This window comes from Nesoenas mayeri (assembly GCF_963082525.1).
Source record: "Nesoenas mayeri genome assembly, chromosome: 10".
Lineage (NCBI taxonomy): Eukaryota > Metazoa > Chordata > Aves > Columbiformes > Columbidae > Nesoenas > Nesoenas mayeri.
The window spans coordinates 7,234,032-7,258,760 of NC_137560.1; the positions used below are offsets into that span (position 1 = coordinate 7,234,032).

At 51.8% G+C, this 24,729-nt stretch overlaps 2 protein-coding genes across 2 annotated transcripts in view; one reads left to right on the forward strand and one right to left on the reverse strand.

The window, feature by feature from the left end:
• The window catches only part of DNAH1 (dynein axonemal heavy chain 1), a gene marked incomplete at both ends in the record, with an annotated part of 68,388 nt that overhangs the window by 3,665 nt on the left and 39,994 nt on the right, over nt 1–24,729 (reverse strand). Inside the window, 30 exon segments of the mRNA XM_080350581.1 lie at nt 30–209; nt 620–790; nt 974–1,105; nt 1,480–1,638; nt 2,097–2,237; nt 2,454–2,654; nt 3,133–3,284; nt 3,892–4,087; nt 4,172–4,397; nt 4,505–4,665; nt 5,046–5,195; nt 5,994–6,113; nt 6,592–6,717; nt 6,963–7,094; nt 7,499–7,690; nt 8,290–8,457; nt 8,589–8,780; nt 13,597–13,782; nt 14,581–14,691; nt 15,203–15,394; nt 15,743–15,914; nt 16,686–16,894; nt 18,052–18,187; nt 18,880–19,076; nt 20,399–20,629; nt 21,452–21,630; nt 22,718–22,756; nt 23,111–23,284; nt 23,421–23,578; nt 24,242–24,402. Coding sequence (XP_080206707.1) covers nt 30–209; nt 620–790; nt 974–1,105; nt 1,480–1,638; nt 2,097–2,237; nt 2,454–2,654; nt 3,133–3,284; nt 3,892–4,087; nt 4,172–4,397; nt 4,505–4,665; nt 5,046–5,195; nt 5,994–6,113; nt 6,592–6,717; nt 6,963–7,094; nt 7,499–7,690; nt 8,290–8,457; nt 8,589–8,780; nt 13,597–13,782; nt 14,581–14,691; nt 15,203–15,394; nt 15,743–15,914; nt 16,686–16,894; nt 18,052–18,187; nt 18,880–19,076; nt 20,399–20,629; nt 21,452–21,630; nt 22,718–22,756; nt 23,111–23,284; nt 23,421–23,578; nt 24,242–24,402 — 4,944 coding nt within the window.
• Nucleotides 9,072–12,625, forward strand: HAUS3 (HAUS augmin like complex subunit 3; the record flags this gene model as incomplete). The annotated part of the gene is made up of 4 exons (XM_080350415.1): nt 9,072–9,082; nt 9,267–11,111; nt 11,743–11,959; nt 12,374–12,625. The coding sequence occupies 4 exons, from the start codon at nt 9,072–9,074 to the stop codon at nt 12,623–12,625; spliced, it is 2,325 nt and encodes a 774-aa protein (XP_080206541.1).

A 24,729-nucleotide genomic window follows, 5' to 3' on the forward strand; every position in this document is an offset into this window, starting at 1 on the left:
CCGTGGGAGGACCCACCTCACGTGCTTACCTTGTAGGGGATGTCTGTGTATTCGCTCAGGAACATCTGCAGCTGACTGATGCAGATGCGGAGGTCTCCATCTGTGAACTCATAGGGGATGTTGAACCCCAGAGGCCCAAACTTTTTCCTCTCCAGCATGTTCCCATGGAAGAAGCAAAGTGACAGCAACAAGGATTTAAACTCCGTGACCTGTGGGAGGGGAGCAGAGAGAAGAGGTGCTCAGCCTTGGAGAAGGCATCTTAGGATGGGGCAGGTTCCTCCAGGGACCTGGCAGAGTAGATGTGCCAGTTCAGCAATGCCAGCTGGAGCCTGGAGAGATGGAAACCTGTCAGCTGCTGTGCTGGGAAGGCTGTGCCATGCTCCTGTGCTTAAAGAGAGCTGAAAGTGCCTTGTGCCAGGCCTCTGCAATCCTGTTGGCTTCTGTTTCTCAAAGTTAAACTCCTAATTGGCTCATCAGAGGAGCTGTAGGCTTATGAGAAATACCACCAGCCCACCCCCAGAAGATCTATGCTCAGAGAGGAGAAATATCTAGGTGGAGAGGATACATTGAAGTAGGCACAGGCTGGGCACTGCAAACCAAAGCACAACCTGGGTCTTACCTTGGGGCAAGAATTCAAGAAGTCATCACTGAAACTAAGGTAAGACTTGAGCAGGTTGGCTTTGACCCCGCGGGGGGGCTCAATGGTCATCTTGGAGCCATTCTGGAGGATGGACACAGGGAAGTGGTTGCTTGGAAGACTGGTGAGCCAGAGGCGAAAGTCCCGATGCACCTGGAAATCCAGAGGGCAGCACGTGCTCAGAGGGTGCAGGCACAGCCACTGCGGCTGCTCCTGCACTGACCCTCTGGTTTTATGGGGAACCTGTGGATGGATGGAACTAGATCTGGGCTCCTCCCAGGGCTCAGCCTCCCCATCCCCCCGCAAGCGGGCAGGCTGCTCAATGGAACCACTCACCTCGCTGGGGTCAATGCCCTCAACCAGTCTCTCCAGTGAAGGCATCCAACTTGGGGCCAGGTGGCAGTTCTGGAAGAAGACCCAGTTGCCCCTCTCCATGGCACTCTGCATCATGGCTTCAGCACAGGGGCCCTAAGGAGGCAGATGAGGAGAGCTCAGAGACCCTGGTCCATTGTGGACTGTGCCCTGCCGAGCTGGACAAGGAGGTAGCTGCTGGGTGGAAGGACCACTTTCTAGAGCTATAGTCTGGCTTTGTCCCCATGGCTCAGCTAGATCTTCATTGTCTGATGCCACAGCAAGGGCCCTTATGCAGCTTTTGCAAGCCTGTGGGTCATGGTGTGAGAAGGTGGAGGGAATGGAAGACCTAGGCATGAATTTGAGAAAGAATCCTGAGGCAAGAGGGTGTTTTCACTGTGCTGCAAGTGTGTTTGACCTCATTGAGCTCAGTGAGATCACTGGGAGCGCCAGCAGGACAGTGCTGCCCCAGGTCAGCACCGGCAGCTTACCTGGCCTTGGCCCAGAGAAATGGCAGAGAGCTTTTGGGAGAACCTCATTTCTTCAGCAAACTTGTAGAGTTCGGCAGCTGGGTCAGTGCCTGGAGACAGCACAAACACCAGCGGGGTGGTGGCAGTGGACTCCTTGAAGACGACTGAGAGGTCAGAGGTCTGCAACACAGAATGTTGGTGAAAGTGGAGGGGCCATGGTAGCACCACGTGCAGTACCTCCTCATTCCCCGGTCCGCCAGCTGCTCTCCAAGGCACCAGTGTGCTCTTGGGTGCTGAGGCCAGAAACACGTTCAATAAGGGCCTGGTATAGCTTTCGCCTGGCAGCAGCGGGGTCAGGGAAGTGACCACTTTCCCATCTGTCAGTCAAACTCTTCCCCCGTATGCCTGAAATAACTGCGTCCTCCCAGTGCAGTTTAAGTGGTGGACCACAGGTAGGAGATCTGTTGACTAAGACGTGGTTCCCCAGCTGTGGGGACACTCAGTGTCCCCCTTCTCTGCAGCTGGAGAGATGGGAGCACTCTCGCTGCAGCTGGAAAGTGCTGACAGCCCATTGACAGCAAGCTCAAGGCCTCCTCACCCACTCCTGGCCCCACCAGTGCTTCCTTTTGGCTGGTTACCTGGGGCTCAATGAACCGCCGATCCAGTTTCAGCGCCACAAAGTCCTGCATGGCGTTGGTGACCTTATCTCCCCGCAGACACCGCAGAACCAGCAGCTTCTGGAACGCATCAAGCTCAGTCTCCCACTTCCCAGGCAGGGGCTGCCTGCAAAGCAATTAGGTGCGTTTTAGGGGGATGTGCCAGACTCTGCAGCTCCCCAAGAAGCAACCAAGCTCCCTGCAAGCAGCCACTGGGGTTTCAAAAGGGACAAGAACATTTCAGTCACTTGGCTGAGGCTGTTGTCAGTAGCTTTGAAATCATCAGCAAGGAACCAGAGCTGCTTCCACTGGGGAAGCGCCAAGTATTGCAGGGGGCACTTGCCTGTGAGGCTTGAGGCTGTCAAAAATGGCCCTGAATGCTGCAAGGTTGGCTGCAAAATCATCGGCAAAGCCGGAGAAGTTCTTCAGGTTGCTCAAGGCCAGGATGTTTCCCCATGCTCTCTCATTCAACCAGCCTGGAGCTGGGTTCTCCTGCACCTCCTTTATGGTGCCTCCTGACAGCAAGTACCGCCATTCCTCCTGGCAACAAGACAGGACGTGGTGAGGGATCATAGGCTACCTGCTTGGGCCTGAGGCGCATGGATTTGAGCTGTGTCCAAATAAAATCCTGTAGTAACTTTCTGGCTGCCTCCCCTGCCAGGTGTGTGTGTGTTGAGGAGTAAACAAACTGGAGGGTCTTGTGAGACCAACATCACTGTTCAGCTGCCAGTAGCTTTTCTATGTCTTCTAATCTCTGCCTGCTCCCTCGGAACTTGCTAACCTTTGCAGCAGTCTGGCAGCAAACCCGCCCAAGCTGCAGGTGATTTAGGCTAAGCAGCTCTGCATAGACACAGGGAAAGGTCTGAGATCTGGGTGCAGAGAGAGGTCCTGGGTTTTCCCATCAGCCTGTCCCCAGCCTCAGGGAACAAGGCTCCTCTTCTTCTTCCAAGGGACTGAACAGGCTGGGCTTGAGTTGCTCTGACAGGATCCCATCACAGGATCAAGGTGACTTGCTCACCATATCGATCTGCCCATCGTTCATCAGAATCCGGACGCAAACCAGGAAGGCAAACATGAGCTTGTGCTTCTCAAAGAGGCTACGGCATACATTGCTGTAGAGGCTGAAAGTGACGTAGTTGTTGATGTTCTCAATCCGGTCCTTCACAGCGTCTGAAAAAAAGGCAACAACCAGATAAGGGTGGTGGCTGCTGTGGGTGACATGGAGGGTGCTCTCCCTGTCAGCTGCCAGTGCCTGGTGGAGGCACACCCGCACCCTGAGGCTGCTCGCAAATACAGACTGGGCACAGAAACCCCTGTGAAAGCACACAGCTGTGAGACAGGCCCCAGCACCGGGAGGGTGTCCATGTGGCACCGCGGCAGCCTGCACAGCCCAGCCACCACCAGCCCGGTTGATGCGGCGGGGAGAGCTGTCCCAGCCCGGCAGCAGGATCCAGGACCTGTGTGTGGAGGTGACACTGTGACAAGCAGAGTTACGCCATTTCCAGGACAGCATGTACCATGACTATGCCCTGGCACTGACATCTCTCCTGCCTGGTCAGACAGGGCAGCAGAGGAGCAGTGGGGAAGAGAAGGGAGGGCTGGCTGCAACCAAACCTTCCCTTCCCTTGTGTGGGCACCACTCGGGGCAGCTCTGAGCTGTGCTGAGAGCTGACATGAGCAGGCGTGTTTGCTATGATTCACAGGTGTCCTGCCTTCTGCTGCCACCAAAACAGGAACACAGGGTAAGGAAGGGGATGGGGCTGTCATGGGCAGGCACCTGCTTTCTTGGAGTTACTGATCCCCATCAGGAAGATGTTGAGGAACCACTCGAGTGAGTACTGGTACATGGGGTCCACATTGGACAGGTCTGAGACACAAAAGTAGAGGATCTGCGAGCGGACGGCAACAGGCACATACTGCAGGCGGGTGATGTTGATGTCCTTCTCTGTCTGCTCCGCCACCATCACCTTGGCCTGGGGGACAGAGGAGATGTCATGGTTAGTGCAGTGCTGGCAGGGGACACAGAGCAGCACAGACAGAGCACCTCCATCTCTGACCTGGATCTCTCCTGCCTTGAGCTTGGATGCCTCCAGCACTTGGATGAGCTCCAAGTCATCTACAGGGTTTCCTTCAGAAGTGCTAAGCCGATACAGGATCTGGTCTTCTATCTTCTTCAGCTCCTGACGCATCTTAGCATTGCTAACAATGAGCTGGTTTCTAGCTTCTTCTAAGTCAGGCCGCTCTGCAGCCACCACTTGTCCCAGCAGTTGGTCTTCCAAGCCACTACAACAAAAGCCAAGGAGGTGAGGGGGAAACAGCAGGCTCAAAAGCTCGAGGACCGTGAGGAAAGAGGCTGAGGAAGGTGGGCAGCTGATGGGGTAAGCGGGTACCTGGGTGAGAGGGTGAAGTTGATGAGGGTGAGCTTTGTGGAAATCTCCGGGCTGTAGTGAGGGTTGGGAAGGCTGGTGGTGATGTACATCTTGAAACTGTCATGGTAGGGGATCACCGTGTCCCCCAGCTTCAGCACTGTGCTGCCTTGCTGTTTGAAGGTCTGTATCAGAGAGGAACAAATGCAGGAAGGCTGGGATGGCCACCTCTCATAAGGAAAGGCATCCTGCGGTGCCCGGCACTCTGCAGTGAGGAGAGAGTCTGAAGACTCTCTGGACAGATGAGCTCAAAGCTGACCAGCAGACCTGAAGGCCTGAACCTGATGGTCAAGGTAGAACACCCGCTGGCAAAAGACTGGGGTGTGCAGGAGGTAACCAACATGTCAGAGCCCTCACAAAGACCAATGAGTACACACCAGGAATCATCCCCGTCAGTGCTGCCTGTTCAGAGAGACCTGCAAACCCACCCCATCCCACCACAGCCCAGCCAGACCCCACTTCCAGCCCAGCCAGGCGCCCTCCTCGCCAAGGCGAGACACAGAACCTGTTTCAGCAGGACAGGCTCAAGAGCTGGATCCAGCTCCTCGCCAACATTCTCCAGCAGGAAGGGCTTCCCGAAGGTAATGGCATTTTCCAGAGTGGAGAGGAAGTCTCGGTCGTTCAGTCTGGTCACCTCCAGGCCGTTCACTTTCTCCTGAAAGGCAGCAGGGGAGACAGGGTACCCGCACTGTCCTGCCCACCTCCACACCCAGCTCTGGTGTGTGGTACACTTCTCACTGGTGTACTGGGAGCAGCAGAAATAACATATTTTCTTGCTCAGCTAGTTTTTGGCTACTTTGGCAAGCTTAGCCCACATCACCAGGCACTAGTGACAGCCCAAGGAGGCAGCAGGAAGGGGGAGAATAGGAAGAAGCTCCTTCAGAGAGTCATGCTCCTGCCAAACCCTGCACTGGTAAGTCAGCATGTTTGCCTGCAAAGTGAGAGCAGGTGGGTGGGAATAATCCCTGGAGGACCAAAACAGGAGCAGCTGCCTGAGCCTTCAAAAGAGCAGTGGGTGCCTCTCTAAAGGAAGAACAGAGGTTGGGTTCTGCATCCCCAGTGCTCTGGCAGCAGGAACTGTGCTCACCAGCCAGGTAACACCACCCTGATCCCTTCTGTTCTTGGGACCCTACAGGCTGTTGTGGGAGATGCTGGTGTTGTCCTGTGTGTTTTAGGGTGTGGTGAAGGATGTAAGGCCCCCAGAATACTAGTGGGGAGCCAGAATGGGAATCTGATACCTTACTTGCTTATAGCTGGTCCCCTTCCTGCCCTGTCCTCATTTCCCCAAGCAGAGAAATCCAGCTGGTATTAACACAGATGGGGAGGCTGGGCTGAGACAGTGGTGGGTCTTCCAGCTCTGGAGCCTAAAGCCCAAGGCTGATCTATGCAGTTCCTAACAGAAAACTGCTTCCCCCATCCTGGCAGACCTGGCTTTCCTCCCCACAGCTCTTACCAGATTCTTGATCCACTTGTTTGCTTGTCCTTGGGGATCTATGTAGTGAGTCCAGCGCTGGGAGAATTGTGTTATTACTCCGTTCTCCACAGAGAGGGTGTCATTGGGTAAGCCGGCAACCTAACGGGGCAGAAAAAGCTGTTGGAACACCTGGTAGCACAAGACAGCTGATCAAAAAGAAGCCTTTGCTGCCCTAGCCCCTCCATGGTCCTGGTGTGGTGGCCAGGGAATGGTGGTGAGAGCACCACTGATAGCAACTGAGCCCAGAGCTGCAGCGCTACCTGAAGCTGCTGAGTTAGGCTTGGCCAAGCTGTGGCCAGTGCTTTGCTCTAAGCCTGTGGTTTGTAATGTGGAAGCCTCACAGGTTAAGGCTGATGCCCTCAGAGCTGTGGCTGCTGCCATGGATGCTGCCAGGTCTTCTCCTGCTCATTGTGCAAGAAGTCCCGGTAGCAATTCCAGCTCTGTGGTGTGGAGGCACTTGGTCGTTATTGAGCTGTTTGGTTTGAGGTCTGTCCTTTGGTACGGGTGAGGGGGGAGCTGTTTCAGCCTTTGCCTAAGGCATCTTCAGCCTGAAGTGTCAGATTTTTCAGCAACTTGCCTGCCAGGAGCGGATTTCCACGGGGTCTCCAAGGGTGCTGATCAGGTTTGGCTCCTCGGTGTGAGGAATGTTGTTTTCTGACACCTGCCTCATCCACTCCTCGCACAGTGCCACACGGTACTGTCCCTGCCACGATAAGCACCATCACATCCTTTCTTTTAGCTGCAGCTAGCCTGCTGGGAGCATCTAAACCCTCCTATTTCCATTCAAATGGGACCCTCTGTGCCTCTAGTACAAACACAGAGATCCAGGCAGAACCTCGCACCCTTTTGCCCTGCTCCTTTCTCCCAGCTGATGTGGCCAGCAGCAGCAAGAGGCCAGGGGAGCAGAGCAGCTGAGCGAGCCCCTTGCAGGGAACATTGTGCACTTACTGTGAAAGGGCCCAGGTAAGCCACACAGCCAGCTGCAACCAGCACATCCCCAGTGATGTTGTTGATCTTGTAATCCAGGCTCTCAACAGTGTCCTGCCAGCGCACCTTCTCATCAGCCAGGCTGTTTATGAGCTGTGAGGTAAGTTGCACATGTGAGAGCTGCTTAGTGGTCTAACCCCATGTCCTGGACCTGGGTAATGCTGCAGGTGAACAGAGGTTGTAGTGTGGCCCCTGTCATATCCTGAGTTCTGTCCCCAGCTGTGAGCACTTAATTCTGGGATTACTGGGCTGCTCTCAGCTGTCCTGCACACCTGTAGCTGGCTGAAGAAGCTCTCCACAGGAGGACAGCAGCTTTTCACACCAGTGCCTGGCTAGCTTAGCTTCCCCAGTATTGTTGCGCTGCTGAGATCTGGCCAGGCAGCTCCAGACTAGGACTGTCCTGAGTTGCAGGCACACAGAGGTTTTCACCACTGTGCTCTTTGACTTGAAATCAGGTTGTCTCATGTAAGCAGACATAACCCAGCTCTGTCCCTTACCATATCGGCACGGACCAGCCTCTGTTGACACAGCTCACACTTCATCTCTAGCTCCTCCTTCTTGGCTATGCAGTTCTTGTACTTGTCTTGCAGCATGGCAATGCCATCTTCCACCTTCTGCAGGCGTTGCTTGGCTTCATCAAGGACCTGCTGAGTGGCACGCAGGTCCTCTTCTGCCTCCTGCCAGGCTCGCTGTGGAGATGCACAAGGAAATGGTGGGTATGTTGCGTGTGTGGTCAGGCTCTTCCCCAAAGCCAGAGACCTTGGAGTTGGTTTTCCATAAAAGCACTAGATGATACTGAGATCCTCCCCTGTGACAAAGGTTGACCTGTGTAACTCCAGGAGGATGTTCTGCAAGCTCTGGAATAAAAGTAGGGGTAAGGAGGGCATTTCTGCAGAGCTCCTGAAAGCCTAGAGCCTGTGCCAGCTTACACAAGCTCAGGATGTGGCCCACTAGTGAAGAGGAAAAAAGGTTCCTCTGCTTGCACCAAAATAATAATAAAGAAATGGTTAGGCAAGGATTAAGGCTGATGAGGAAATGCTTCTCTAAGTGCAGTTTCTGCTGAGCCTGGAACTCGGCACTAAGAACAAGGTATCACTTCTGTCCCAGCATTCTAAGCCAATTTTTGTTTGTTTATTTTTCTACTTTGTTATATCAATGTGTTTTGAGGCCTTGGTGCTGCTAAGCGTTGTTCTGAACATTGTGTCCTGACGTGCAGAACGCAGTGACTCCGCAGAAAGGGGTGGTTGTACTGTGTTCCCTAACACAACCAGGTCACGCTGCCTCTTACCCGCTTGGGCTCCACGGCCTTGGCTACAAAGTGGTACTTGTGCATGGCACGGACCCACTGGCAGATGGAGGTGCAAGCTTTGGAGACCTTGGCGATGGCAGCTGGCTGAAACTCTGGATTGTCAATGTAGGGCTGGATGGCTGAGATCACAGTTTCTGGAATATTGTCCTGCAAGGAATGGTGGGAAAGAATGGAGACTGGTGGTGACGGTGCTAGAGATCTGACTGAGGAGGGTCTCAAAGGTCTTGAATCTCTGTGAGGCAACACCTGAGCCCTGGTCTCCCTCTGCCACCACTTACCTTGTCGTACTTAAACAGGCTGTCCAGGAACTTCCCTGGGTCCTGGAGAAGGCCCCTGCCTGGCTCCCAGTAGTCATCCACCTTGGTGCCAAGCTTTTCTCCTGGCACCTTTTTGGGCTTGACTTCTTTCATAATACAGACAGCTTCAATCACCAACTTCACACCAGGGGGAGGCCGCTGCATTGCTCGTACCTTCAAAACACAAATGGAGACAGTGGGTTGGCTTGGTTCTTGGTGAGATGGGGTGCTCGTCCCTCAGCTGACCTGGGGAGATGGGGAGCAGAGGCAGGACATTTAGAGGATGCAATGCACAGGCAGGAAGGGCAGAGGCATCTGAAGGGAAAGCTGGTTATCAGAAAGGGCATGGAGTGAACTACAGGTAGGCTGAAAAAGCTGTCCCTGATGCTGAGCCAGGTGTGTTTTGCAGACTGAATATGTCTTGACAAAGGAGCTGGATCTGTGTGGCCTTGGGGAGGAGGATGGATGGGAAGGCGGTAAGGACAGGCTTTCTCCCCTGCTCTGAGGGCTCTCGTTTTTCTTGTACCCCACCATAGCAATGCTGCAGCCCATGAGCTGCTCTGTAGCACTTGGGGAGGGACTGCTTGAGTCTCTCAAGTGGGCAGCTAGGAGTGCTGCTGCAGAACCCTTGAGATGGCTGTGAGTGTCAGGACCCTTAAGGGTGGCTCCTTTTTCCCTTCTAGTGCTGACCATCCTTGCCATGCTCAGCCAGGCACACTCTGAGGCCTCTCCGTCTAACACAGTCAACAGAGGGGCAGAGTTTGTGGCGACGCTGAGGCTGTTCTACCCCCATGCAGACAGCCTCTGTGCGAAGGACTTTGACTGGCTCTTTGACTGCCCTCAGACAAAGCAGTTCCTCGACTGGTTCTGCCGCACGGTGAGCGAGGAGAACGTGCTGAGCCCGGCTGAGGTGGACGCCTACGAGGCCCTGCTGGCTGCAGGCAAGCCCATCCTGGAAGGCGATGCCCTCGAGCAGGCGTTGCAGACGTGCCTCCAGGTGCCACAGCTCCCAAGCACGACACCAGAGGATGAGGAGGCACTGCGACAGGAGCTTCAAGAGCTGAAGGACTATCGTGACCGACTGCTCTGGCGGTACAAAAAGCTGCAGGTTTTGACAGCCAACCTGCAGCAGGAGCTGAGGTATTTGGAGGAGGAAGAGAAAGTGGTGCAGCAGGACGTGAAGGAGGCTCAGGCGGACCTGCAAGTGGAGATCTCCCAAACCAGTGCTGTCCTGTGCCAGATCAGCAAGGCTGCAAAGCAGCTGGCAGAGTGGTATGAGGGGAAGGGCCGGCCACCAGCACTTCTGTGTGAGATGGATCTTGGCCCTTACATGGAGCTAGAACAACAGGCCACTGATGCATTTCAGAGGTTCATCCAGCAGGTCCTACCAGAGAGCGTCTGGGCTCCAGATGTTCAGGGAGCAAGTGCACTGGGAGAAAGCAGCCTGAAGGAAAGCCTGGAGACTGGGACACAGATGGACTCGGACTGGGAAATACAGGAAGGAACAAGTAGAGCTCCTTATCAAGAGTGTGCAAAGACACCATGGCTGGAGGCACCAGCAAGCCATGGAATACTGGTCCAAGGATTGAGGGCAGAGCTGCTATCTGAGGGCAGGAATGGGAGAGAGGTGTTGAGTATGGAGGATGATGAGGAGAGAGATGGCAGCCAAGAAGCCACAGAGACAGTGGACACTAAGCAAACAATGATGCCAAAAAGCCTTGGGACTGATGGAGATGAGCTACTGCAAGACCAAGACAGCTTCTGGAAGGAGCTGAGCCAAATTGAGAAAGCGCGTATCTGTGCCCAGAGGGAGGTTATCATCATGTCAGCAAAAGTGGAGGGCAACTGTGCTGCACTGGAGTGGGTCGAGAGGACTCTGGAAGCTCTTGAGGAGAACCAGGTAGGGCCAGTGTTCCCTTTCCTCCACCACCCCCTGCAGCAGGGTTTGCCTGTGCTGTGGCAGTCTCTCCTCTCCAATGCCGGAGCACAGCTGACATGGCAGGAGGAGCTGGCAGAGTTAGCGATGCACCCTGACACCAGACTGTCTTGTCACCTCCCTGCACAGCATGCCGTCAAAGCAGAGCTCCTGCGTCAGGCTGCCATGCTTCAGAAGCAGCTTCATGCCCAGCGCTGCGACATCATGGAGACCCTGACCCACCAGCTGCCGCCCCTGCTGAGGGCAGAGGCCCGTCTTTCCCTCCTGCCCGTCCTGCAGGGGCAGCTCAGCCTGGAAGCTGCCCATCTGCAGGACATCGAGGGGACACAGCAGAAGGCGGCTGCATGGCTGGCGAGCCAGCACAGCCGCCTGGAACTGCTGGAACTGCAGCTGAAATGTGAGAGAAAGCAGCTGGACCAGAGGGCTGCTCAGCTGGGGGAGATGGCAATGGCTATGAGGGAAGCCCAGACCAGGCTGCGAGAGCAGCAGGAATACTTCAGACATGCCAGCTCCTCCCAGAACAGTCGTACACGCATATGGATAGACCCCAAAGACCTCTCTGCTGTACGGTAAGGGCCTGGGTGTGTGTATGCATGAGGAACAAACCAGATGTGGAGGAAGTGGCATGGGGAGGGAAGAGGCATGCAGCAGACTCAAGCTACCAGGCAGTCTAGCAGTGCTCTTCTGCCAGTGCAGAGCCACCTCAACTCCATGATGGTGTGAAGTTCTCCAGAAGATGGCATCTGCTTCTTCCTGGGTGGCTAGGGCTGATGCAGCAAAGCACGGGCTTGGAGAAGGGAATGAGTACAGAGAACAGAGGGTTTCCTAGGATATGAAGGTGAAGATTGTATAGGCAAGTGTTTAGCCAAGGAGGAGAGCTGGGCCAGAAGGAAGCACAAAGTCCTTGAAGCAAGGGCTTTCTCTGGTTAGGTGTCTTGCACTAACAGGCTTTTCAGTCCTCCTTGCACAGCCCTGGAGCAGCTGGTGCTGGTGTACACCAGCAAGGAGTCCCTGACTGGATCTTGAGCCAGCCTGGTCCTTTATGTTGCTGTTACCAGGCCTCAGGACATGGGCTGCTCACGAGGAGCGGCTGTCCTCTTTGTTGCACCACAGCTGCTTACATCCCAGTCACAGAGTGTACAATGGCCCCTCAGCAATGGCACACTGCTCACACTGCTGACTGGTTGTCCCCTCCTGCAGGCTCTGGGACATGCTGGTGGGGCAAGGTCAGAAGGAGCACTTCTTCCGCAGCTATGAAACCTTGGCAGCCCGGTGCTCACAGTTGGTTCAGGACCAGAGGGTGCTGGAAGCACAGCTGGCAGCTCCTATGTCCCAGCTCCCTGCCCTAGAGACCTTCACAGAGGAGCTCTACCGGCTGCTGTACAACAGCTCCAATATGCTGCAGCTCTCCGATCCGGTAAGCAAGCACTCTTGCTGCACCAGGCCTTGCTGGGTGGCACGGGGCTGGGAGCTGGAGCCTGCTGTGCCATCCGCCCTGGGTGCAGGGGTAGCACTTACAGCCTCTCAGCCCACAGAGGGAGAGAAGCTTGGCCCAATTCTTGCCTTGTCCCAGAAGTGGTCCAGTGAGGCATTGGCTGGCTGAGGGACAAAGGTGATTCTTACCATGTTTCACATACACTAAGTATAGAGATTGGGGTGCCCTGACCCAGTAAGCTGCTGCTGTTCCTTGGACTGGTGTGTCTGGAGGTCAGAGCCAGGTGGGCGGTTTGTTTCTGGTGAGCTGAGCTGTTCCATGGGTGGGAGGAAGTCCCCCTCTTTCTAAATCCCCCTCTTTCTGCATGTTCACATGTGTTTGGGCTCTGCCCCTCAGGAGATCACCAAGCTGATGCAGCAACTGAGCAACATGCAGGACAACCTCTGGCAGATGCTGGTAGACCTCCTGAGTGACTTGAACGACAAGCGCAGGGCTCTGGAGAACCCTCTCCTGCAGACAGAGCGCAACCTTTATGTGTATTTTTACTGCAATGAGGATCGGCTGAGAGAGGTGGTGGAAGAGCTGGAGAAGCAGGCATCAGCTTTCTCTGAAGGACTAATGAATGAGCAGCCCTATGAAAAGGAGTAGATCAAATGGATGCTTGCTCCCTGCCATGTGGTGTCCCCTTTTGGTTGGGATGGGTCATAATCCTGGACTAAGGGAAAACTCTTGTGGTCCTGGCTCCTGTGACAAGTTACTTGGGTCATGGCCCAGCAGCTGGGCTTAAAAAGAAACGTGGAGCTTATTCCTTAAATGAAGAGTCTCCTTAAGCTGGTGTGGGGGGATTAGATGGTGTGTAACAACTTAGTGCACCTTGTGAGTTGGCACTGGAAGCCTTGCATAGACAGGAGACTCCTCATGCCAGCTCTACAAGAGGAATGGTGCTGGGGGCAAAGGTACTGACACTGTGTCTTTCTCCACTTGTTGGGGAAAGGAGTTTTGTATGTTTTGTGGGAAATAAAAAGGTCTGTTATTCACAAATGCAGAGCAGTAAGTCCCTTCCCTTCACAGCTGTTACTCCCTGTGTGGCAAAGTCTTGTACTTGCTGAGTACCTCTTGGCTACAGGCTGTGACACTTGGCAGGCTCAGAATCACTCTCCTTTCTCTGATTGTCCTATTTCAAGCCAGTATTCCTTTAAGTTAGCCCACCAGCCATTGCCTCTTCCTCTTCTCTGTCTGTGGTGAATCCCCTTTCAAAAGAGCCTGATGGTTCAGACAGCGTGCTGCCAGATCCGTCCCATGCTTGGCGTTGCACTGTGGACCCTCACGGACAAGCACTGTGGGGTGAGCTCCCCTCAACACCCTCTCGGGCACAATTTGGAAACAACATGTAGGAACACCGAGGAGCCCATTGCTGCCTCTCTGCCCTTCAAAACTCTTTGCTTGTGAAGCTGAGAAGGTGCATGGGCAGCTGCCCATTGTGTGAGCTCTGGGGGATGGACAGAGGTGCTGCAAGAGGCTGAGAATGCTGCAAGCCTATAGAAGGGTTACTGCTGCAAAGTGAGTGGCTGTCTAGGACCAGACCCAGCTCCTACCACCCTCCCCCATGACCCAGTTACCTCTGTAACATCATTTTTTTTGAGGTTCCTCAGGCTGGCAAGAGCAGCATCCAGGGCTGGGAGGGCTTCAGCCAAGTCCTTCTGAGCATCATCAGCAATGGCTTGAGCTGCCTGAGCTTTTGCGTTGGCCTTCATCTCTTCAGCTTGTACAGTGGTTCTTGTCTTTTCAGCCACAGCTGTGTCCACCTGCAACATCGCAGACAGCCTCAGAAGTGTGCTGGAGCCAGAGCACCCCTTGGGCTTGGCTCGGCACTGCTAGGTAAGGATTAGAGCTGTCCTAGAAGGTCATGTATATTCCTCCAGCAGAGACATGCTGGGGCCTAGCTGCGAGAGAGGATCACCCTTCTGCATCATACTGGCAAGAGCGTTTTGCTAGCCTGTAGAGATCATCCACAAGCTCTAGTTCTGGCTGTGCCTGTGTCCTGCAGGAATTAGCTGCTCTACCCATTTTTCCTTTTAGCATAGGGAAAAGGTGCAGAGGGATGCAAAGAGTAGGAGTAAGGAGATACACTGAGGGTTTTGTTTCTAAAACTGTCACTTCCGTCTGTCCCAGGGTTAAAACTCTACCAGGAGGTGTCAAGGGGATGTGGAATACAGCCATTTTTTTTTTTTTTTTCTGTGAGTGGATCAGGCCACCTTCCCAAAACTACGTGGGAAGATGAGAGATTGCAGACACCTTCACTTTTGCAAGCAGAGCTGTATGACGTTAGTGTCTGTTCTCTCTGTCTCAGTCTGGCCATCCCACAGTAGAAGACAGGCAGGAAGGAACACAAGGAGGAGGGAAGGCAGTGACAGCCAGCAGAGGACAGTTCCCTCTGCTGCACTGGCACAAGTGACTGTATGTGATGCACCCCGAGGCCTGAGCTAGCAGGGGCAGGCTGCCGCTGGACCAGTTCCCCGGGGATGGGATGTGGGGGAATGACTCCTTTTGGCAACAGGAGCCTGGGCTTAGAGCTGCTCAGGCGACCAGTCCAGCAGTGGTACCTGCAGTTGCTCCATCGTTGCCTCCGTGTCCTTGGCTGCCTGTGCCAGGAGAGGGCGGGCAGACTCCAGCTCCTCCTGCATCCTTGCTACATCCTCTGCTGTTTGCAGGAGCTGTGGGAGCAGAGCAGAGTGAGAGCACAGGTGGCAGCCACGGAAAACCCCAGGAAAGGGCTGTGTTGCCCTGGGGGCTGCTCCCTGCCCAGGGCCAGGCTCTACAAAGCAGGTACCACCCTGGTCCCTGCTTAAGCAAGAAGCTGGTGCTGTGCTTGTGAACAGCACTGCCTAACGATGCCCGCACGACAGGCATTACTTTGTAAGCTCATGGCAATCAGCCAGCAGAACAATGTTGCTGTTATAGGGCTTTCCATTAAAAGGTTAATAAGAAACATCCTGAGAGGTTTGTGGTCCCCAAAGACTGGGGACCATGATTCTTTTACAGCTGTTACAGACCTTCAGAAAGACTGGCCCTACAGAAGGCACAGTTCTCATTTGCTTTAGCATGAGTTTTCTCCTGTTACACAGGAGATGTGTAGGGCATCTCACTGCATCTCTGCAGCTATAAGTACACTGCTCAGAGTAGCTAAGGTAGGGTCCAAACCTCTCCTGGGTATGAGGGACAAACCTTGTCCAGGCCCCCTTTCATCCTCTTCTTGGCTGTCTTCAGTTCCTGTTTCTTCTTTCCAATCAGGGAACTGAAGGTGCTGAGAAACTCAAGGTAGCTCTTGGGAGTGACATAATTGTGTCTGCCCAGCTCTGCTAGGTACATCTGACATTTCTTTGCCACGCTCTGATGGATTTCTACACACACTTGAACCTACGAGGTGAAAGGAAAGAAACAATCTTATTCAGTACTGAATGTGTGGTGGGCAAGTCAGTGTGATGCCCACAGAAAGCACAAGGGGCGTGCATGTTCAGAGACCCTGAAGTACAGTCACAGCAGAGCTTCAGTGCCACGGAGAGGCAGGGTGACAAATGGACATGGCCATTTCAAGGCATACAAAAACTAACCAGTTCTCTACTTGAATGACCCTGCCATGAAACACTTCTGCTACAGGGTAGGACCTTTTTGCAAGTGTGTCCTGCACCCATTGTCTGTGTATCTAGAGACACGGCACATTTTGCACACAAAAACCATGCTTTGTGTGTTGCATGTGGCACCTACCATCCCATCGATGTCTTCAGTACTGGCACCAAGATGTGGGATCTCCTGCAAGACGGAGGAGGCAACAGACTGCAGGGCTTCTGCAGGCCACTTGTTAAACCAGTCAATGGTACAGCAGTTCACAAGAGAGGGGAACTGTCTCAAGCGTGCGCGGAAGACTTCTCCAATAGGGCTGAGGGAAAGACATCCAGAAAAGAGATGTTATAATTATCTATAGATGCAAGGATAAAACAGCTTTCCTATTTCCCTAGAACAATTCTGAACTCTTACAGAGGAAGAAGGAAGGGAAACACCTGAGGAAAAAGGAGGGAGAGAAATAGGGAATGAAAGTTCCGTGCATGTTGCACCTCACTCCTTGGAAGTCCTGGGGATATACTGGAATTATTAAGATAGTTGTGGGATGATGTTTTTCGGGTCTCTCCCTAGGGAGAACACTTAAAGGGTAAGAAGGAAAAGTGATCTGAAGTCTAGTTTAAGCAGGTGAATGCAGAGATTGCACCACCAGATGAAAATCAGGACCCCAATTCTTCTGGTACTTGCACTGAGAATGCCTTGCACCTTCTGGCAGCCCTCCTGCAAACAAGCAAGCGAGCTGCTCATGGACTGTGCACTAGATTAATGAGTAAACATGGTGCAACTGAGCTCCCAGTTCAAGCAGGATATTTTTGTAACAAACAGTTCAATGGTGCATGAAGGAGGAGGAAGCTTGTATTTAATCTGGATCACATATAATTATTTTCCTAAACTTTTCAAACTTCATCTTGAAACCAGCAAAGTGTAAAAAAGCAGTCTGTAGTCCTATGGGAAGGTGGTATGCAAACCTCACTCCTCCTCCAAAGTCAGGGGCTTGGAAACAAAGGTCCCATGACAAAGTGATGCAAGGCAAAGGCCGAGGAGGAAATAATTAACATTGACAGGGTGAAGTCCTATCCCTGAACTGTACCTCATGCACAGGACCATGTGCATATTGCTGTAAACCCGTCTGGTGTATGCAGCCATCAGATTTGCCTTGGTGGGCTGCTGTCCTAGATCTCGAACAACAGGCTTCATAGCTGTCATGATCTTGTCTTCATCATCGAGGCTGTAAATATTGGGAATGTCACCTGAGTTGAGCAGGTTGTTGATATCCTCAAGGAAGGATTCATTTTTTATCTACGTAGATGATAGCGAAGGAAAAAAAAAGCATTTCTTAAGTCAAAAGATAGTCATGTCTCCACATGCCATGGGGATCGCTTCTAGATAAATCTAGCCCTCAGCCTCTGTTGTAAGAAATCACTTCTGTGATCTCTCAGATCCAGTAACGCATATTCTGCCCTTGCCCAGCATTTCCAATGGAACAGCCATGTTCAGCCAGTTCAGGGGTGGGGGATGTGTCTCCTTCTGCCCATTCACTGTCTCCTTACACACAAATTGCACTCAGGGCCTCGCTCGCTGACTTGCAGCGACTCTGCAAACAGAACCCAGGCACCACGTTGCTCTGGGTCTTCATTCTTCCAGCACAGAACACTTTGCTATTAGGTTAAAGCTCATCGATGTGGGAGACAAGAGTAATTGTAGGGATGTGTCAGAGTCTGTGGGATGATCTCCCTGCAGAGCTACACTCACCTCTCCACCTTTCTGCTAAATCAGAAATACACAGCATCCATCTACTTGAGTAAATGCACCTTCCCACGCCCCCCCTTCTCTCAGATATGCTTCTCACTGCAGGGACGAAGATGCAAGAATAAGCAGCATTTGACAGATGCTCATCTCGCTGCTTAGGGCACTGCCAGAAGGGGCTTCATTCCTGTGCTAATGAAGGCAGTGAAAAAGCCTGTGGGGAACATAACCACGAATTCCAGAAGTTGGCCTAGTCATTAGCAAGTTACAGTTTACAGTAACAAGCCAACATTATCCTGTGGAAACAGCAGGCATAAGGCCCTAAATCTACTGGTATCTTTGAAAAGGAAGAGAATTATTTTATTTAGGACTTCTAGCACCAGTGTTCAGCGTAGTGCTTAGCTTCAGGCATCTGGGTCTGAAAGCTTTCATCCCACCAAACCCTCGGATGGAGCAGAAAGAGGCTTTCCTGAGCAACATAAGAATCAGCCCACTCACACACAGCTCTACAGTCCCTCTAGCAACAGATGCTCCACCTTTAGTTTCCCTGCAGCTTTTTTATAAGATGATGAAGGTAGGCTACTAAAGACATACAAGTTGTGCCTGGTTTGTACCAAGATTCTCAACCCTCTTTATGGGGATTTATTGAGCTTAGAGAGTTGTTTCTGAGTCCTTTTTAGATGGAGTCCACCATGCTAATGTTGTTGTACCTGTGTGTCTACAAACAGGAATGTCTTGGGCAGACTTTGAATGCCTGCCTTCATCATGATCTTCCTCACATCATCTCGCCATTCGGTCATGCCGTAATTTTTGGACAGTTCGATCTGGAAACACTCATAATCTGCCCTAAAGGAAAGAAAAGCCTATGGAGTTACATCAAATTAAAATCTCCTCTTTCATCAATCCTGAGTATGTGTCATGGACTCAGGGGGAAAGGTCTCAAGCAAGTTGTTTTCCTGCAATGAGTCCTGAGCACACGTCTGTCCTTGTGCATGTTCAGCCACCAACCCAAGAGCATGTTCTACTCAAAGCAGAGATACCTGAGCTAGAAACCAGAATTACAACTGCATGAGCTCACAAAGTCACAGTGCTTCTTGAGCCCAGTGCCTCAGTGTGCAGAGAGCAACTGAACATGGGGTTTTTTGTGATGCTGCCCCCAGAGGCTGGTGGCCCTGGGAACCATGGCTGCATTTCCCAGGATGACACCACATATTAAGAGCTGGAAGAATTTGCTTCCCAGCCTAGTTCCCTGGCCCTTCATGTTTCCTCCTTGAGTTCTCTTGGCTCTCAAGACTCATGGGTCCTACTTGCCAGGCTACCAGTGTCACTTGATCACTTGTCACTAGTAACTCCTGTCTTCACATTCCTGCTGCCCAGCTCCCAGGAAAGATTTTTCTAGTGTAGATGCGCACGTTAACTGAGCCCTAGCTCTTGAGAGCTCTGAAGCGTCAGCAATCAGTAAAATATGTAACCATTAGCAGGAAGGGCAGGAAAAGAGATTCTGCTGCACAATATATGCACGGGAGCACATTACTTACATGTGAGATGCCAGCCTGGTGAGAGACTGTCTCCCACTTCCCCCAACACCCAGGAGAAGAGCATTCCCTGGAGCCTGCCGCAGGATCCGGCTGATTCGGCAGATGTGCTGTATTGCATCCATGAAGAGCACAAGCTTCAGCTCTGGGGTGTTGCTTTGATTGTACTCCTCCAGGTAATCCTCAATCACCGCCTTCAGCTGTGGGCACAAACAGTCAATTGTGGCTACCAGAGAGAAGCAGGAGGGCAGAGCCCGGTGCTCAACAGCGTCTGGGAGCAGCTGCTGGTGAGGAAGTGATGGGTCTCCTTGCTCCATGCTCTTAGAGGAACTGGGTTGAATTCAGCAAGTGGTGGTAGCAGGAACTGCTGAACAGTGACCTTAAACTAACTCAGGCAAGTGACTAAGGTCTGCTGTTCCCAATAGTGCTGTTTGTCCAAAGAAACAGCAAGGCATAGTTAAAAAGAAAAAAACTTATGGTGGCCCGACTCATGCTGTTCCAGGGCCTCCCTCTGGGAGAGCTTCCTCACTCTGTGGCTGACCAGTGCCTGCTGCTGCATCCCACTGTCGGGATCCTGGCTGGAAAGGGCAGGTGCTGGAAGACAACCCTGCTGGCTGTGGGTGAGCAGAGGAGCACGCTGTCCTCCCAGTCCAGCCATTGCACAGAACAGCATAGGAACAGTCTCTCCTGCCCTTTTCAGGGCATCCTTTCCACCTGCCCTTCAACAGCACCCTCAGGCCAGAGCACAAGCTGAAGTATGAAGACATGTGGGGTTTGGTCCTACCCACTTAGCAATCTCACTGTGAACCCTGGCAAGCAACGTAGCTGGAATTCCTACAGTGCCGACATCCCTGTTGATGTGCCAAAGTCCTGCGCCCATCGGCGGACACTGCAGCGGTCTGGTAAGCCTGGCTGTCTCAGCCCTGCTCACCTTGCTGTGGGACAGGCCTACCCACCTTGTGCAAGAGACTGGAAAGCTCAGTTAACTACCAGTCCCTGCCACACAGCTATCACAAAAGGAGAGACAACAGGATAATCACCTGTTTCTGATAATGAGTGCAAAATGCACTGCACATTGCCTTTGCTTAATTATCACTACCAATGTACTCGCAGTATCTTCTCCAACAGGGAATCTGGCAGTAACATTAATTACTTGTAAAGGTCAATTGTGAAGACTTTAATGGCAAAAGTAGTATTGTTTGGGGGTAATGCGACATTTCTTTCCAGTAAATTTCACTTTTCAGTCCCAAGTGCAGCTCACTTGGGAGATTTGGCATAGCAGGCTGCCCCCAGGACGGCAATGTGGAGACAGCTTGTTCTACCTCAGCTTCCCATCACACCAAATGCAGCCACCATCCATATCTGGGGTAGGATTTCACAGGAGAGCCCTAACAGGATGTGTGATTCCAGACACCTTCAATTCAAGCAGCCCCACAGTTACCATTAACTGCCTTCTTTTGTTTGTAGAAGACTTGGAAGATGTGAACATAGCTCACATCATCATGATTCCCTGGGTCCTTACCTTTTCCTGGCTGTTGATTGCTTCGTACTGCTTGACAATGGCATCTGGCTCCATGAAGTCCCCAAACAGAACTGGCTGGGAGGGGACAACCTCCTCAAAAGTGGTGTCAAAATCCTCCATCATACTCTTCATCAGGTTGTCAAACCAGGTCCGGTCCTCCTTGCTGACCAGGCGATCACAGAATACCCGGCAACTCTCGTGGTACCACAGTCTCAGCAGCTGCAGTTTGTTCTGGTAGGAAACCCCAGCAAAACACCCCCATGAGAGAAGCAGAGAAGTATTAAGAGCTTGACTGTCAGGAAAGCTGGTTCCTGCCCGGCGTGAGGCCAGCTCCACTCCTGCTAGTAGCAGCTGGAGCAGAGAAAACTGGGTGGAGGAAGCTGCATTCCCTTCTCCTCTCAAAAACAACCCCTGTCAAAACAGCTGCTTTGCAGAGAGCTCATTACAGCTTCAGCTAATCCCCCCTTTATTTGTCCATATGTCAGACTTTAAGAGATTTAAATTTCATGTTGTTTGTCCTTATCTTCCCCCAGTTTGATTTATTTTTTGCTGTTTCCAGAAGTTGTTCTGGTTTTTTGGAAAGATCTTTCATTCTGGTGTAGCACAGAACTGGGGTCCAAAGTACTTGCTGTGATAAGTCAATCCCTACTGGCTAGGCTGGAGCCAGAGCAAGGTCGTCAGGAGAGCCGAAGGGACACAAGACATACTTGCTACAAGCTGGTAACAGGACAATGCCTCTGTCCCCACATGGTCCCCTGTGTGGTCCCCTATGGCTCCATCCAGCCCTGAACGGACAGGCTGTGTCATATTGACTCCCTGTGACCACTCATCTGCTTCCACAACAAGGAAGGGCTGGGGTGGTGGTGGGAGGGTCTCTTTGCTATGGGTACTTGGCAATGTTGCCAAAGAGAAGTCCACCACATTCAGTGAACTGTACCAAAATGTAGCTTCCACAAGCAATTGAGGCCTGTTTGCAGGCCTGTCAATGAGGCTTGAACTGGAACTATTCTGGTCTTCCCTGGGGTGCACGGCTGTGCTGATGGGAGGACTCACCTCCACCTTGCCGGGCTCAGCCATGAGCATGCCCTGGAACACCTTGGAGAGGTCTCTCAGGTTGAAGGTGTAATGTGATTTTGCTGGTGTAGGCAGCAGCTGGGATGTGATGGTCAAATACACAGCAATGGTGGCATCAACCAAGGGCTCATTCAAGTCTTTGACTGCAACTGCTTCTGCTGCAGAGACAGAGAAAGGTGGAGAGGATGCCAAGGTGGTGACTCTGGGTTGAGAAGGTCCTACCAGTGCAGATGGGTGGCACTGAGTGCCAGAGGTGTCACTAGGACTTGGACAAGAACACACTTTTCTTCTGCTTCCTTATGCAGAGACTGCATGGGGACCTGACCAAGCACTGGTTCACTGCAGTGGACAGTTTGCCAATGGGTTTCCAACCCAAGGGAAGCAAATGTGGGAAGAGAACATATCACAACAATTCTGCAGTGTTAAGACTTGGTGCACCTCAAGGGGAGAGGAGACACTGCCAGACAGGTAGTTGGTGCCTACCCGAAATACAGGCAGGTTTTCCTTCTCCTTCCTTGTAGTCCTCCCTCAGTGGAGTCTCAGCTACTTTTAAGCTAGAAGGTGTGAGTGTCCTCTTAGCTAAACCACCCTGCAATCCATTGAGCTCAGCAAATGCAAAGCCACTGAGGAATAATTTCTTATGCAATAGTCTGATAAGATTTAAACACACCTGCCAGTTTTAAGCAAATAAAATACTTTTAAAATATTTTTTTTCCAATCCAAATCATTATAAACACTCCTCTGACACCCTGGCATTTTATACTTTTTTTTTTTTTTCATTATTTCCAACCTTCTTTACTTTTTTAAAAACACAGCTAGTTGCTTCAGTGTGCCCCGAGCTCATAGTCAGGTACTGATGTCTGTGAATATTGGAAGCACTCAGAGACCTCAGCTTTGCCTTTCTCATAGCTCGCTATTCTCACTCCTTCCTACCAGCAGATTTGCAGATGAGGGCACATTTGCAAGGATGATCCTAAATTCCCACCCTGTCAAATATAAGAGCACTCATTTAACTCCAAATAAACCCTTTTTTTCTGGGTGGCTGCAGCACCATGCTTAGAGCCTCCCTGCTCAGCTGTCCACAGGCTGCAGCAGATGGAGAGTAACAGAAGGCTCTGCTTCCACAGAAGGCTGTTGTCTGGGCAAGTGTCTGTCTGCCGAAAGCACAGGTAAGCTACGCCATGCTGTGCCCATCAGCTTGGTCTGTTCACAGTCTCTCACTCTCATCTTTCTGCTCTTACTTACGCACTGGCTCTCTGTGACTTCTTTCTCCTAGGAGTCCATCTAGAAGAAGACAAAAACCCTGAGTTACCACTTTACTTGCTGAGGTGAAGGATATCTGCAGCACTTATCACAAATAAAATCCTCTGTGAAAGGCCTGGGCTATGGAACACCTTATGAAACTGTGAGAGTCAAAGTTGGAGTTTGCTGATTTGCACCACCAGAGTTTGGCCCTGAGACTGTTTGCTAAGATTCAAACAACGCTTTCCAAAAAGCATCTTCAAAAAAACTAACGCAAGTTCCAGTTTCCAACACTTTTATCAGATCATCAGTATTAATGCCTCCCCTTCCAACCTCTATTATCATTGGGTTGACTTGTAACATGAGGAGAAGGTGGCAGTTGTCTGCAGAACGTACCCATCCAGCGGCCAAGGATGGTGGAGAAGATAGCCTTCTTGCTGCTGTCTTCCATCTCTGTGAAGGAGAGGTAGTTGAAGTGGCGGGTGAAGCGTGGGGTGACAGCATTCCTTCCTCCTCCAGGAGGTCCCATGGCACAGACAAAATTAATATCTACCAGCTTCTTAAAGGTACCTTGAAGAGTGGAAAATCAGGAATTAATGACAAGTTGTAGCTAAAACCCCTTGCCACACATCTGCACAGCAGGTATGCACATCTATCAACAGGCCAACTTTTGCCATGAGTACTGGGCAAATAATTTGGGTCGTACCGATCTGCTTCCTGTCGTACCAGCCCCCATGGTCCATCCACTGCCGCAGCAGCTCGATGGGTGGCTGAGCACCGTATGTCTCCAACATAGGCATGTTCAAGTCATCAATAAAAAAGATGAAGTACCGCCCAACTGGAGGCCCGAACACACCCTTTCGCCTGTAAGGACAGAAGCCACATAAGGACACAGGAAAACTCCTGTTGCAGTGTAACTCCTACCTTGACCCAAAAGCTGTTTTTTGTCCAGAGGCTTCCTGAGCCAGCAGTTTGAGCCGGCCTTGCACTTACACTCCATATACCTCTTTATATGGGCCTTTGCACAGAAAAGTTCCAGCGCAACATTTGAGGCACTGGCTTCTTTCCAAACAGGAGTGAAGTTTTGTCTACTAATGCACAGTATCAATGAATATACAGGTGCAAATAAAATCAAAGCTTGAGCCTGTAAATCTTTTGGAAACTTCAAACCAGCAGCTGACCAGGGAGGAAAATGGGAAGCAGCTGACCATGGGGGTGGAACTGGGGGTCAGCAGCCACATGTTCTCCCATGTTCACACCTGCGCTGTGAAATGTAGTATTTCTGGAATAACTAGAATTGGAGCAACTTTTACAGACCCCCACTAATCCTTCTTACTTTCTTGCCACTGTATCAAGTTATTACTGGCTCCCACAAGCCCAGCTCAGATTTGGTGTGTTTCCTATTTGTTTCCCACAGCTCTATGTACTTGGGGCCTCTTCAGGTCTTGGCGTGAAATTAACTAGCCAAGCTGATAGAAACACTGAGCTCAGGGATACTGCCTTTGCAAACACAGAAAGGAAACTTGCCTCTTATCCAGTTTGCTGTCAATGAGATCCTGGGTTTGGTTGGCAGAGGTGCGTGCTGAAAACATCAGGAAGTGGGTGATGTATCTGGGAGGCAAGTTCTTCAAAAGCTTGTCTGTAATTGTGAGAGTCTTCCCTGTGCCAGTGGGACCAATGCAGAGAACCTAGAAGCACAAGCAGACAGTCTGCATTTCCCAGCTCTCTGACATTTGCTGCAGGAAATGCAGGTTACTCCTCGCTTAGGCATTCAAAGGCTGGGGGAGGCCAGAAGGCTCGCTGCTTCAGTAAGGACATGTGTTCAAGGTAACAGATCTCTTGGCGTGGAGGGAATCCAACCAGAGAAGTATTAAATGGAACCACAGGGAATAGGTAAAGAGGGATGGTGATGGGCTATCCAGCAATTGATGCATTTTGGTTGAAGAACTGAGTGTTGATATCCCTTTGGGGCACTGGCATGGTGCCTGGGGACTGAATGGAGAACTCCTGTTGCT